This window comes from Dipodomys merriami, unplaced genomic scaffold (assembly GCF_024711535.1).
Source record: "Dipodomys merriami isolate MVZ:Mamm:240054 unplaced genomic scaffold, mDipMer1.0.p SCAF_2, whole genome shotgun sequence".
Taxonomy (NCBI): Eukaryota; Metazoa; Chordata; class Mammalia; order Rodentia; family Heteromyidae; genus Dipodomys; species Dipodomys merriami.
In genome coordinates this window covers 85,192,602-85,208,974 of record NW_027203381.1, presented here as the reverse complement: position 1 = coordinate 85,208,974, position 16,373 = coordinate 85,192,602, and the positions used below count along the sequence as shown (strand labels likewise).

The window sequence follows — 16,373 nt, the reverse complement described above, 5'->3', positions numbered from 1 at the left end:
TGAAGCTGTATTTTACAGAAAGCCTTTTGTTCAGTAGGTTTTGAATTTTGATTTCTTACAATGCTCTTGGGTAGTGAAAAAATGCCTAGTGAATCTGTAGGAAATTAGAAATAATCACCATAAAGAAAAAAATGAATACCAGTTGAGTAGGAAGGAGAAGACGACGTCAGAATGTTTTTTTGGGGGGTAGGGGGGTTGCATAATCTTTAAACTCAACATAGTTGCTTCTATATCCTAACTAAAAATTTAAAGTAGCATTACTGAAAATTAAGCAGAAAAACTGCTTTTCTCTAAGTTACACTGAGTCTCAGTGAAATGTACACTCTTAAAAATACCATTTACCAGTTTCAGGACAACCAAGAGCAGTGGATTGTTAATCTAGTAACATACTTGTTGTATATATCCCACTTCTGAGCTTCAATGACCTGCAGTGAATTGGAAACTTCCTAAAAGTAACACCCAATTAAAATTCTTTATAGTAGTTTAACGTTGTCATAGAGCAAATAAAGTTCTACACCCACCTTGGTTACTTGCCATACGTCTCTTCTAAATGTCAAGTACTAAATATGCTACAAGACTCACAGCTATCTAGGCTTTCCAGCTATTTTGAGCCCACATAAATGACAGTTTATAATAAATGCATACAAAGAAGAATTCAATTTGCTGCTAGAAATGATGCCACACATAATTCACATAATTAGTGAATAAAATCTAGTTATATACTGGACAGTTATCTGGGATACCAGACATCTATACTGACCTTTAAATATAAGGGTATTCTTGGGTGACAGTGGTAAATCTTGTCTGCCTTCTCATCTATAAAGATTTACTCCCCAAGCTTAATGTTGGCAATGTTGCACAGTGTTGTACAACTGGGGCTATTTCTCTTAAGAAACAGTAAAATGGTCAAGACAGATCTGCTCCCTAGGACACTTGCTAAAACTAATGGCTTCTCAGTGCTAAGTTCAGAGGCCCAATTCCTTTCTTTCAGATAGTTACCACAGTCTTTCCTCAGACTAGATTAAAACAATCTAGGGCAGTTATCTGTGTCTAAAACTACTCCCTAGAAAATGAGATGTGAATTCGGGAATGCTGCTAATCTCACTCGGTTCAACAAAACTAATTGTTTACTACAAGGAAATCTATCACAATAAATGGAATGGGACAACTCAAGTTCTCAAATGTCAAGTTTGGATATCATGAATGTGTCATAGAGACATTGTGAAAGAGGAAAGGAGCCAGGTTTGGATCTCCGGGGTTGCAAGAGAAAAATAATTTGACAACTATTTTAAGGGCAAGTTTCAGTACCCAAAATCGGACTGAGAAATAGGGCAAATGTGGCTGTTTTAGTGCATGCAGGGATCATGGCCAAACAAAATGGTAAAGTTGAGATAACTGACATCCTACACAAGTTAACTTACAAAAACACACAAAACCACCCCCACCTCGGTATAGTGAGTCAAAGCACACTGCTGACAAAGGCAGACAACTATGTGAGGGGGCGCAGGAACATCACTGGGAGTACACACATGCCTCTGTTTTCTTTCCAGTGTAAGAAACAGCAATTGCTTTATTTGAAAGCCTACATATTCCATCTATTTCAGCTGTTACTAACACAATGATACAAAATAAATGAGGTGGGGGGGTCAGCATGTTCAGCAGACCCAATGCTCACACTTGCCTTTTAAAAAGAAAGGATAAAGAAAATGTTCACTGAATAAATCTGAAGAGAACCTTAGCTGAAACTGGAAAAGCAGTCTGAAAGTTTGAAAACTCATCTCTATCAAGGAACTCTATCAAAAACACAAAACAATATATATATTTTTTTTGGGGGGGGGTCCAGTCATGGGGCCTGAACTCTGGGCCTGGGGGCTGTCCCTCAGCTCTTCAGCTCAAGGCTAGCACTCTACCACTTGAGCCACAGCGCCACTTCTGGCTTTTTTCTTTTTGCTTATGTGGTGCTGAGGAATCGAACCCAGGGCCTCTGGCTTGCAAGGCAAGCGCTCTACCACTGAGCCACCTTCCCAGCCCCACAAAACAATATTTTGGTTTTGTTTTATTGGGTTTTTTTTTGAGGATATATGTGCATGTGTATTTATGTGCTCCTCCCTCAAGATCTGTGACCAAGGTAATGACTAGTTGCTGAACAGCAAGCTGCAAAGAGGACAAAGAACGTCTGTCAATAACATGGACCAAACGAAACTACACTATTCATGTTGAAAGTGTAGGATTTTAGAGGATTCCCTAGACGCAGCAGAACCCGACATATTTTGAGTCATGAATGCAACTCAGTACAGAGACAAAAACAGCCTTTTTAAGTACTAAAATGAGATCAAGAGGAAGTGAAAACATTTACATGCATTCAGATATATAACTAAGATGTCAATAAGAGAGCTGTGACATGTGTTCATTGATTTGTGTTGTTTGAAGGAGATCCTATTCAAACTGTGGCGTCTGTCAGAGATTTATGTATTATAGGCAGCCACAGGAACACACCATTAAAGAAAAGCATCCAAATTGTACTAATTTCATAAACTCTAAGAATATTACTCTAAATAACACATTTGTGCTTATAGAGAAGTAAGAGCTGCTTTAACATCTAGTAAATCATGATGGTATTATTGTACTTGTGCAAATTTTTCCTTATTAAAATATGTATTTCCAAGCACAATGAAGATGATATTCAGAGTTTACCTACCCATTCTACAAGGCAGCCTTTCCAGGCCCTTCACCACATCATTTCCACTGTAGAAATTTTCCCTTTCCCCACTCCCTTCTGGCTCATAATCTGGGAACAAATCAGACTTTTCCAATAATCCTGGAAATGCAGAGAAATAATCATCTTCATTAGAACTGTTTGCCAAAGATGAAGCCCTGTTTTGAATATATGTGAGAGATGAATAGAGTGACTTCTGCCTTCAACATTTTTATAAGACATTTTAAATGGTGTATTTCAGCAACACCAAACAAATATAAGCAGTATGAAAGGCCTCAATAAATGCTACAGGAAGGGAAGAAGACTTGTTGCATAATGTAATCAAAAAAGGATAAACAGAAGAAGGCATAAGGGTAGGGTGGGAGCTTTGTCTGCATATAATGTTATCTAACAGGAGAAAACAGGAACATGAGAAGGAAATGGCAAAATGCAACCAGGCATGTGAGGAAATTCTATGGCTAGTGAGTAGGCTCATCTGACAAGATTATAGTTTCATAAAGTTCTCCAAAAACCTACCAAGAATTCTTAGAGTCTTACAGAAACTCATCCTTGTGGATTCCTACAGGGGTGACAAAGGAGGCTTATCAGAGTTAGGTCTGAATACTCCCAGGATTCTGTCCTGTCCATGTCATCTCAATACGATGTTATTAACTAGTAGGGATGCTAATGGCAGCCAAGGTATCAGAAATGGCTGACACAGTGTAAAAAAGCATTTTGATAAATTTATCAACTTCAAGATGTCAGCTGCTTTATAAAAACATAATTATATGCATATATTTTGGGGGAAAATGTACTCGAATTGGAATTAAACACTGGGAATGGGCACACTGGGGGAAGAATACATTTTGTAAAAAGTAAAATTGCTACTTGTTAGGATTTGCATTTGAGCATATCTGTTTTAATCAGACAAATGACCCAGCCAACCAGTATAAAATCATCTTAGCTAGAGTTTTCTGGTATTTCTGGACTAGAAATAAACCTGACAGATTTACATGCTGTTATAATCACAGAAAATCAAAGAGCCCACAGAAAACCTTTAGAACAAAAACTAATGATTTCCAGAATCCACAAAATTTGAAGATAAAATTTTATCTTTATTAATATATTTCATAATAAAAAAAATCAGGTAGCCTCTCCTGTATCCTTTTTAAAAAAGGACTTTGCTTAAACTAAAAGTCTGTAGCATCTCAAGCTAAGCTAGTTACAGGACAAGGGAAAAGAAATTGAGCTTTAAACCTGCACACCTTCTGGATTATAAATTGTCAGTGTGAAGGTAGAGTGTGTGTCCATTTGAAAAAACAATATTAATAGTGCTTAATCAAAATAAAAGGGGACTACCTCCACAGTCATAAATGTGCTAACTGTTCAACTGTGTCCTCTTGAAACAATGCTGAAGAAGGGCTACAATGCTAATCCCCATTCACAGTCTGACAGCTGCAGACTCAAGACTGCCAACTGGTAATAAGCAGTCTCTTAACAACACATCATACGTGAATACACATATACACCCCTTTCAAATCATGAAATTTCCAATCAGTATCGTTTCTCAGACAGAAAACAGAATTAGGCAATTTGACTCTCATCTTTAAGGGATAGATACTGATAATCAAAAGGGGTAATAGTATCCTTACAACATATAATTTCAATCTTCTTCACCCAGAGAAACCAATTATTTGTGTCTAAAAAATGTGGTCACAGTATTAAGAACAACATCTACTCAAGGATAAAGGAAGGAAACAGGTACAATCTTGAAATGAATCTATGTTAGGACACACCAATACTGACTTGAAATTAGGGCCTCCTGAGCTCCTCTATAGCTTTTTCATTCAAGGCTGGGAGTCCACCATATGAGCTAAGATTCCACTTTTAGAGATAATAGTCTTCTGGATTTCTCTGCCTAGCTGGCAGTCTCCTGGGTACAGGATTACAGGCCACTAGCACCTGGCTAAACCTAAATTTTACAGCTATAAAAATAACTTAAGCTCACAATCCTTTCCAGAAATTATTTTAACTAATTTTGTTTGCCATTTTATTCTCCCAAGCAAAAATTTTCAGTTTTGTAACATTTACTCTTAAGTTTCAACTTTAGTATAAATCTGACACTGCCATATTTGGTCACTGTAATGAGCTGAACTGCAGCCTCTTAAAAGATAGGCTTAAGTTCTAACCTCAACCCTATCCGTGACTAACTTTGTACAAAGAAAATACCAGATGATGATAGGGACAGGGACTAGAGTCTGGAAGCCACATGTCAAGGAATACCACAAGTCAAGGAATACTACCACCACAAGTATAAAAAGAGAAGCAGCATACTCCCTTGAAGGGGTCACACAGAGCATGGCCAGCTGACCACTGATTTCAGATGTCTAACCTCTGGATCTGTCAGATAATAAATTTCTCTTGTAGGAGCTATCCACTTTGTATTTTGTTATAGCAGTCAAAAGAAATTAGAGGTCACATTTTTTATTTATTGTGAAAGTAATGTATTACAATTATATGCACAAGTGCTTAATAGAATACATTCCACCAACACATCTTTTAGTAAAGCCTGTTCCTCAATGGTTCTACCAACCAAGAGGATTCAATTTCTATGATCTTAGTCTATAAAGGGTACTTCAATAAGGGCCTCCAACATGTATCCAACATGATGTAAGTACATCAATAAAAAATTGATAAATACGGATAGTTAAACAAGAACTCTACATCCAAATAATGAGTTCAAGAAGACAAAGACTGAAGTGAACTCAGGAAACTGAATAAATAAGAAGGAATGTACTTCAAAATCAGAGTACTATTTTACACTCTACTCAATTAGCACTGAATGTTAATCTGTTTGGATTCCTGGAAACTCTACTCCTTTGTTAAGCCACTGAAAAATAAGAATCTTTTCGGAGTACATATCTAAGCACTCCTCAGGCTACATGATTATCACTGCAGCTTGTCTGTTTTATAAACAGACTTTAATTTAGTTTTGCAAGAAACTGCCAAAGGAGCTTTCTCTAACTAAATAACAAATCTGCCACTTGAAAGACATCTTTCATCAGCCTTCTTTGTGGGAGTATTGTTATGAAACTAAAAGCAGGCATGCTTTCTGGAGTGTTTCTGGATTATAATTATCAAATTTGAATGTCACCAGATATTTACTGAAAGGAAAACATCAATTTTAATATGCTGTCTTAATATAAAAAACATAAAAGGTATTCAACCATAAAGTCAAGTTCACTTGAATCTTGCCAGATTATTTATCACATAATGGCTATCTCAGGAATTTATTCTGCAGGCAGAGTTCCCCAATTTTAAAATTCAAATATTGAGTGTACATAAAATGTAACTTGACTTTGAAGATATTAAAATAAGTGGCAATAAAATGTTAATAACAGCTGAATGATAGAAAAAATAGGGACTGAAAACAAGTAAACAATAAAACAGCAAATAAGCAGATGATATCTAAACATGTTATTAAATTTGACTGAATCCAGTGGTATTTATTTTTAACATCTGAATAAGGTTGATACCTTTCATATTTTGAAAAATGTACTCCAAAGCAGAAATTGCTAGAGGGAGACAGGGGAAAAAAATTCCCTTTCACTAAAACAAAACGAAATATAAGAAAGCCACTTTGTATCTAGTTAGCAGAGCAGCGGGGGTGTAGTTAGCTGATACAGAGGGCCATGAAGTCCTTAACAGCCAAATGAACCCACAGCTCTCACCTGCCCATGCTAACAGACTCCCTTTGTTTAGCTCTGAAAACATTTGTCTAACTAGCTTTCTGGCGGCCTTTACTTTCATGGTATGTTAAGGAAAAGAAGCCCTTCATTTATAAACTTTAGAAAAGTCTATTCACATCTCTCAGATGATGGACATACACACAAAATTATCCTAATCAATCTCAAAAATATGGTATGAATTTTCTAAAGAAAATTCTACTTCCTATCTAGCAGACACACTTCTACATCAGAGAACTACTACTACTTCTTTTCTGAATCTGAGTTACATTCTATGCTACAACATCAAAAAATGATGTTAAATGCTGTAGGTTTCCATCTAAAAGAAAAAAATGCAATGCCTGTAATGTAAATATAGAATTAATAAATAGCCCCTAACTATATGAAGAATTGACATTTGAAAGAAATTTTGACTTAGAAACTTTTTATTTGCAATTTGTCTGTTATCCTTGGTATTCAAAACAGTTGTACTTTTCACAATTAGAAAGCATTAATGATTTTTAAATGTAAAATTATTTAAATAAATGAATATAAGTCATTCCTTTTCATTCAACAAATAGAATGAAAGGCATTTGACACAGTATATTTGTAAGACAAAAATCTCATTCAAGCTGTTTCTGCTGCAAATGATCACTATAGTAACAAAACAGCATTTTTACTGTTTAGAAATCTGTTTCATCCACAGCAGTATGAAATAATTACAACTTTCTTTTACAACTTTAATATCTGGGATGAAATGATATGAATGTCCAGAAGGCAATTTAAAAGCTGAAAAAAATGTGTACACTGGAGTCAGGACATCAACTAAAGTTACAAAGCATACTGACATGAAGTCATACCAGGAGCCAAGTTCCTGGGTTCCACTATCCTTTACCCCAGTTTAAGAGCACTATGCCATGTTCTCACAACACACAAAAGCTCCCTATGAGAACATGTAGGGCTGAAAGTGTCATTATAAGCCAGGTCATTAGCCTGTACAGTCCAGTAATTATTCAAACTACTTTTGATCATCCTAATTGTACATACTGGTCAATCTGTTCAAACGAGAAAAAAAAAACACAAAAATCCAAATTGTACATATAGGTCAAACTGTTCAAACTAAAAGAATAAATCCAAATTGTACATACAGGTCAATCTTTTCAATCTGGTCAAACTCTGGATTAATATTAAACTGACTTTTCAATTCATCAAATCAACATGCATTTTGTATTTATATAAAACTAAGCATTTAAAGCAACAGCACATTTCTCCTTGGCTGAGAGTAAAGATGTTACACAGGGAATGCTCCTAGGTTTCTTTGTGGCTATGTTGTGTCATAGCTGCTTGGATTTTCTTACTGATGTTTTGATTCAACTTTAAAATTAGGAATGCATTTTTCAAACATCAATTATAAAGCATTCTTGATATATGACTCATAAATTACAACCCAAGTATTAAGAGATAACATAATGAAGAACAGTCCTGTAAAGACAAAGGTACTTTATTAAATAATGTAGCAAATTGTGTATCTTCCTTTGTCAGTGAGGTTAATGGTGAAAAATATTTTTTTAAAGCTTCTGAAAATTTTCCAGAATAAACTACCTCTTTAAAGAGTAGATTTTCTATGTTAAAATGTGTTCTGATTCAATCTTAATCAGTATATTATTGTGAAAAAATACTAAAACTCTTCACACAGAGACACATACAAACACATACACCTTCATCTAAGAGCTGAGTTGCATTCTACAGTGCTGGTATATGAAGAATGAACCCCAGCTTTAAAATGATATTAACAAGAAAACATCTGTGCTTTCCTCTAAGGCCTGAATTTTTTTAAGTCTTGATTTTCTTCACAGATAGTCTGTCAAATGCTGAGCTATTTTTTTCCACCTCTGATGACTTTTGGTTTAGTTTCAGTGGTAAAGCTGAGTGTGGGAAGGTAAATAGGTTTCATGGCCCTGGCTCCTTGAAGAATTATTGAAACAGGGAAAAACCTGCATATCCTAAGCCTGTCATCTCCAACTGTTCTAAAACATGCCAAGTCCTGCATAGCAGCTGTTTAATAATTTTCTGATAAGAGAATACATCTTACCACTAGTGAATTGATAAAACTGCCAGTCAAAATCATAGAAGAAAGACACCTCCTGTTCATGGTCAGGAGTGCCTATCTTCACGTCCATTTGGACTATCTTCACATCCATTTGGACTTTTGCCACACATATCGCCCCCCTCCCTCCTTCAATAAAAAAGAACCTTATTAGGCTGTCTCTTTTTCTTTATACTTCAAACTACCAATTTCCTGGTCCCCTTTCCCCTACACACACATGCAAACTCTATGTGTGCCAAAAATCACTGAATCACTCTTCCCAGAAATGCCAGCTCAGAAGGGGTGAGACATTCTCCTGGAGAAGCACCAATCCCCTGTGAGGTCCAATGGCTTATAAAATAAACAAATAAATAACCCATGGGAAATGTGATACAAGAGAGTCTGCTGCGAACGCCAAGGGTCCATGCAGCTTGTGTGCATCCTTCCTCTACTGGAAGTCATTACTCTACCCATTCTCAAGACAAGAGGTTTTAACAGTGCCTTAAATTAAATGTCTGTTTAAGGCAGTAAATATACTTATCTACTATAATTTCAATGTGGGCTCTTCTACAGGACCTGAGTAGGAAATATATTGAGTGATTTACTTACTCATTTATTTGTTCGTTGATATAAATTTGTACAGAAGATGTACAAGTAGGATATAAGTTTACCCTTACCACATCTAATTTACACACTTTCACTAAAATTTTCACCTAAAACTTATAACATATGTCAATCTTTTAATAGCAAATAAAATTTCCATATAAACATTTGGCTTCAAATAATGGTAGGCAGTAAGAATCAACAGTCACTGAAATTCTATCTTGCTTCTGGAACCTAGTGGCAATTCAAATTTCCACTGCTATTTCTGGAGAGTCTTAGAGCTTTCAACTCTTAAATGTACATAAACTGGTGCATAGGTGATGAGCCCAGAATTTCATAATCAAGTACACATCCACAAGTATATACAGGTCATGACTAAGGGAGAGAATTTCAAATCCATACATGTTTATGCCATTTTACCTTCGGTAGAGGGATTTTCTATTTGGATTTAATGGTTTTGCACGCTCTATTTTTCTGGTTACTATTTATAATCTTCAGAGCCCACATATGTAGAAAACAATACATTATATAACACAAACCTAAGATGCAGACTAAGTGAGACTAGTTTTTTTAACCTGACAGAAATATTTCAAGTTTTCTAGAAGCTTTCCTAACTAGTACAAGGAACTAAAATCCAAAGAGATTTCACTTTCTTTAACAATCAAATTAGATAATGTTAAGACACTGTATATTTTAATTATTTAATTAATATGAGATTTTTAGTTTATGACAGACTTTCATTGCCAATAAGTATCCGAGATTGGACATAGCAAAAACGCCAGTACAGAGGTTCCTCAAAAGACTAAACACAGAACTTCCCTATGACCCAGCAATTCCACTCCTGGGTATTTATTCCATTGACCACAAACCAAGCCACACTAAAGCTACTAGCACAACCGTGTTCATTAAAGTATTGTATAACATAGCCAAGATATGCAATCAACCCAGATGCCCCCTAGGGAATGAATGGAACAAGAAAATGTGGTATAAATACACAATGGAATTCTACGCTTTTATCATAAAGAATGATAACTGCCCCATTCCCAAGGAAATGAAAAGACTTGGAAACATTGTATTAATCAAAGTAAGCCAAACCTAATAAAACATAGGTTACATGGTTTCCCTCATTTGTAGAAATTAGACTGTACCTATAAATCTTCAAGTAAACACAGTGGATGACAGAAGAAGAAAAAAAAAAACACTAGGACATAAATCAAACATGACTCCAAAGGTTCACACAGTGAGACCCAAGGAGGATATTCTTAGGAGGGGGTCACAAAGACTCAATAGCTATGTGCATAGGAGCTTATAAAATGATTTTTATCAAAGTGAACTCCAAGAAATGGAAACAATGTTTTTATTTTACTTTTTTGATATTTTGTTTTGTTTTTTGTTTTTCCCCCTTTGTCACTGTATTTCATTTCTGTACTTTTTGTCTTATATGTAAGTTTATGTTTGAGGGAGTAATGGGAAGCACAGAATATAATGACAAAGGGTAAACTAATTCTGCAGTGATACTCATTTGATACTAGGTTGAAAATAAACTATACAACTTGGAGGGAAGGGATTAGAGAGGGAAAAAATTGGGAGAAAACAAGGGAAGAGTTGACATTGTTTAAAAAGATATGTAGGGGCTGGGAAGGTGGCTCAGTGGTAGAGTGCTTGCCTCACATGCATGAGGCCCTGGGTTTGATTTCTCAGCACCACATAAGCAGATAAAGCTGGAAGAGGTGCTGTTGCTCAAGTAGTAGAGTGCTATACTTGAGCTGAAGAGCTGAGGGGAAGCGCCCAGGCTAAGTTCAGGCCCCAGGATCAAAAAAAAAAAAAAAAGATAATGTACTCATCCTGATGCTGGTAGCTCACACCTATAATCTTAGCTACTTAGAAGGCTGAGATCTGAGAATTATGGTTCAAAGCCAGACCAGGCAACAAAGTCTGTGAGACTCATATCTTCAACAAGTGACTCAAAAAAAGCTGGAAGTGGCACTAGCCTTAAACACAAAGAGGCTCTGGGATAGCACCCAGGACCTGAGTTCAAGCACTAGGTCAGGAAAAAAAATTAAAAAATACTCATTACCTATGTAATTATAACCCTTCTGTATATCACCTTTACAATAAGATAGTAAAAAAAATTATGAGCGCCCTCTATGTCAAAAACCATGACAATTAAATGATAATTTAATTGATGTCATGTTGGTCTTTATTACCCCAGCTTCTCTTACTAGTCCACATACTGAGAACAAAGCTACATTTCTACCCAGAGCTACCACACTCATAGATTCAATCAAAAGATAAAGACTTTTTATTTATAATAGCAAATTTGGTGTGAAAATGAGTACAAGCTATTCCTAGTCATTGCTAGTAGGAATAAAACTCAGTATAACCAATGTGAAAGTGTGAGTTTACAAAATTAAATATGTGTAAAATTTACTTAAGCTCATCTTATCAAAACATACTATGTACAAAAATGAATGTTATTGAAACACCTTTGTACAACTATTTGAAGAAAAAAATTAAAACCTGAACACAAATGTTTATAGCAACTTTAGTAATTACTCCAAATTGGAAGCAAGCAAGATGTTCTTCAATATGAGAGTGGAGAAACAAATTAAGGTAAAAGCATTCAATAAGGTATTATGACGACATAAAGAAATAAGCTACCAAGCTACGAAAGACAGAGGAAACCTAAATGAGCTGTAAGGGAAAGAAGCTAAGTCTGGAAAAGTTAACATGTTGAGTAAGTTCCACTACACGGCATCTGCAGAAGGCAAAATCATAAAGGCTTGTGAAAAGATCAGGGGCTGCCAAAAGAGTTCAGGAAGTAGGGTAAGAGAACAGGGCCAATGAATAAGTAGAACACAGGGTATTTTCAGGACTGCAATGGTAGAAACATGACACTTAGCACTTATAAACCACAGAACCATGAAACACAGTGAACCCTAATGCAAATTCTAGACTCCAGTTAAAACAATGCTGGTTCATTAACCATAGTAAATTGAACACGCTAATGTTAAGACACAAATTGTAGAGCCTACTCTGCATTTCCTCAGCAATTTTTTCTGTGGACCTAAAACTATTCTATAAAGTTTACACAAAAGAAACATCCACTCAAGATCATACATAAAGTTGTGCAAAATAATATCTGAAGTAAGTGCACCAAGTGCTCAACAAAATAAAAAACACATCATGGCTTTATGTAAACTAAGAGACACACCTGCAAAATAAATAGTACTGGGAAAAGGAATTCTGATATAGTCTTACCTGTCCTGTGACTGTTCTTCATACATCCTCTCCTTGCCTTCTTTAAAAAGCCTTATTGCTCGTTTTGACTTTTTCATTAGGCTATCAATGTAGATTTTAAAATACTCATTCTCACTTAGTTGGGCAAGTTTCTGGTTGTCATCATATTTACTCAGTATGAGTCGCAAATGCTGGTATGTATCAGGTAAAATATCGAGTATATATGGCGGGCTATTTTTCAACTGCAGTTTGGGATTTTGGCACAGTCTTACCTAAAAACAAAGAAAGAAAAAGTATATTTATATGAATCAGAACATGCTCTTTCATATAAAACTTATGAATGAATATAGCTATAGCTAATTCTTCATCTTCCATAATACAATTTGTGATCTTAAATTAGCAACTCCAGTTTATGAAGAACTAGCAAATTTTCACATCTGTGTATCTACTATCAAGTCCTATTCTCTTCAACTGCAGACTATTCTCTATCACATCTTTGATTTCAATTCTAAAAGTTTTAATTCTCTTTCTAGTGTACTAATCACCATTTACCTACAATAATCTTTTTGTAATAACAATGAGGAAATAGTCCTTTTCTGCTGGCAACCAATGCACATGTTGACATTATTTTACTATATGTAATTTCTAGCTAAAGCTCTCTTATGGATTTTAATATTTTTACATATTGTTTACCAATCCTAGGGGAATAAAAGAAAAAGGTGAAATTTTAACAACTGAGTTATTAAGTAGCTAAATAGCTGACAGGTCACAAGAAGTCTTCCACCTCTCACAGCATCTACCATTCCTGTAAACATGTGATACTTAATAGTTTAATCACTCTGCCAAGGACCATCCAACCACTGGGGCATACAGGTCTGCTTGTGGAACTTAAATTAAAAGGAAGTAATTCAAGCATATATTCTGTTCCCTTGTGTATGTTCATGTGATTTAGCCAAGAAGTAGTAAGCCCAGTTCATTTGCCCCTCCAACTAGGGCATCAGAAACTCAGTCAAACCTAATTTTAAATTGAAAGCTCTGGAGATTATACAAGAGCACACATAGTGTAACACTGCAGCAGAACTAATAGAAAGTCCAACTAGATACATAAAAACAGATTTAGTATGAAGACAGTAAAGTGAAAACTTCTGGATCTCTCAGACCGTACACACACACATACATACACACATACATGGAATATACACCACACACATTATATGTATATATATATATGTTATATATGGCATATACATATGAATATACTATATATAAGTTGTGTGTACATATGACAGTAAGTTTGTGTATATGCATATTTAATTATATGCATAAATATGATAGATATGATAAATATGATAGATAAATATGAAAGATACTTAAAACATAATTGGTAATAACATTTCTGACAGTTTCCAGTCTGACTTCCTTTCCATTACTTGTTAAGGCTGATGTTAGGTGGCACCAGAGTGACAAGTGGCATTTCTCAAATCTGGCTAAGAGAACCACATGCTAGTAGGTCACACCTGTAATCATAGCTACTCAGGACACTGAGATCTGAGGATCACAGTTCAAAACCAGCCCGGGCAGAAATGGCCCTGTAAAACTCTTATCTCCAATCAACCACCAGCAAACACGAAGTGGAGCTATGGCTCAAGGTGGTAGAGCACTAGCCCTGAGCAAAAGAGCTCAGGGACAACCCAGGACCCATTAATTTACAAAAATAAAAATAAAAAACCATGGTGGCTAAGAGGAAGTTGATCTGGAGGGGCCTTTAGACTAGAGGAACTTGTATTTGAGGCGTTAAGTCACTTCCATAAATAGGTCAGTTATTGTCAGCAGTCTGAAAGATGCCAGGCACAGAATGAAAAATACTATATGATCTCAATTATACAAAGAATATAAATATAAAGAAGTCAGATAAATAGCAGCAGTGTGGAATAGTGGTTACCAGAGACAGCCAAAAGGAGGAAAGGAATATATGAGTCAAAGGGTACAAGCTGCAGTTAAGTAGGATGGACAAAATTACATAGGGATGACTCTATACAACTTGAAGACTATAGTTAACATCAACTTGTATGCCTAATGTTGCTAAAACAATGGGCTTTAGGTGCTCTTACCACACAGTGTAAGCAATTATAAGATAGAAAGAATGTTGATTTGACTCTAACAATTATTTCAAGGGATGTGTGAGTATACATCATATATACATATATGCTTTTGTACAAATACTTAAGTATATACACATATGGATACATGTATTTCAAATATTTCAAATACAAATTTGATATAAACAAATAATTGTGATATATAAAGTGATTTTTCTATTTAAATAAAAGTTTTAAAAAGAGTAATTTCAGAAATATTGCAAGTGCTCATCACACTAACTATCCTCCCACAGGGGCAGAAAGGCATACTTCAAATCTGCCGACTGAAATATATTTTGGGTAGTCATGACTAGAAGTCTGTGTGGGTAATGAAAGAGACACAGTGAACAAAATATACTCATCCAGAAACAAATCTAGATCTTTTCACTGATACATACAGACTTATCAGCTTCTAGAAGTATACAAATTAATAAGCTAGAGGTAGACATTTAACTTAAATGTAAGAATACTATTTTAAGCTGAGTGACAATGGCTCATGCCTATAATTCTAGCTACTCAGGAAGCTGAGGTCTGAGAATCAACATTTAAAGCCAAGCTGTGATAACAAATCATTGAGATTCTAACCTCCTGCTAGCCAGCAAAAAGCTAGAAGTGGATGCATAGCTCAAGTGGAAGAGCGCCAATCTTGAGCAAAAGAACTCTTGAGCTAGAGTGGCAAGCTCTATGTTCAGGCCAAGTATTAGTACAGACATGACAATACACACACACACACACACACACACACACACACACACACACACACACACACACACACACACACACACACACACACACACACACACACACACACACACACACACACACACACACACACACACACACACACACACACCTGTAAAACTTTTCCTGGAATGTTGAGATGCCATTTCATTTGTAAATAATACCAAACCTTTATAACAGTTCACATAAAATAGCTGACAAAGCTTTTCTATCACCTGGATATGATTAAAGAAGTTCATTCTGCATTAAAGACTAAGTTCCAAATGTCAATGATTTAACATATCCTGATTCCAATAGGCATTTAAATTCTGTACACCAAAAGATAGATGTGAATACAGAAATTTGAAGAGTACTGTGACCAACTTCTTACAACAGACACAGTTTAATTTCAGCAACATGTACTTGTACACCATGTCACAGATTGATAAATTATTAACTTGTAGTCAGGCAGCAGAGCAGCTTCAAACTCATTTCCTGAACTGCTGGCTTTTTTAACTGACTACAGAAAATTATCTCTTAAGTATTTTTTCCCCAAAAACTCTAAAATTGTTCCTTAAAAGATACTTTCACATTCTACAGGTATCAAATTATTTTCTATCTGATCTTTTCTTACTTACTTTTAAGACTGTAAATTCATGTGGGAATGTATTGTTTTATTGAGTAATACTGAATAACTACTATATCACAGGTACTAATCTCAGTGGCAGAAAATTACAGATGACTAGCATATTCTTCCTGTGTTAAGAAGTCTGGCAGAAGAGACCTAGTTCTCTATAATTAACTTAGGAGAAATGTAATTCTTGCTCCAAGGGATCTTTGTAAAGATTCCATCCAATCCACTCATTTCTAGATAAAAAGTAAAACTGAGAACTACAAAGATTAAAGGACTATTAAAAAAACATTAATCCAACACAAGAGCCTGCATCTTTTAAATCTCAGACTGGTCTTCTTTCTAACCCTAATATAATTATAACTGTGCACATAATTAACGATCCTTTCTAAACTAATTTCCATTTTTATTTTATTCTAATTGCTAATTTACATCAACTTCAGGACTCATTTGTTAATGCAACAAAGGTTTATATGTCAGGCATTATTCCAGACAGTATGAACACAGGAAAAAGTCACAGGAGTTATCTAGTGGG

The 16,373-nt window shown here is 35.4% G+C and overlaps 1 protein-coding gene across 4 annotated transcripts in view; it reads right to left on the bottom strand.

Moving 5' to 3' along the window:
• Positions 1-16,373, bottom strand: part of Cblb (Cbl proto-oncogene B) — a 168,075-nt gene that overhangs the window by 139,493 nt on the left and 12,209 nt on the right. For all 4 annotated transcript variants that reach the window (XM_070030329.1, XM_070030333.1, XM_070030332.1 and 1 more), the window contains exon 3: positions 12,371-12,621. In XM_070030329.1, the coding sequence (XP_069886430.1) occupies positions 12,371-12,621 (251 nt within the window). The remainder of the gene's footprint in view (positions 1-12,370; positions 12,622-16,373) is intronic.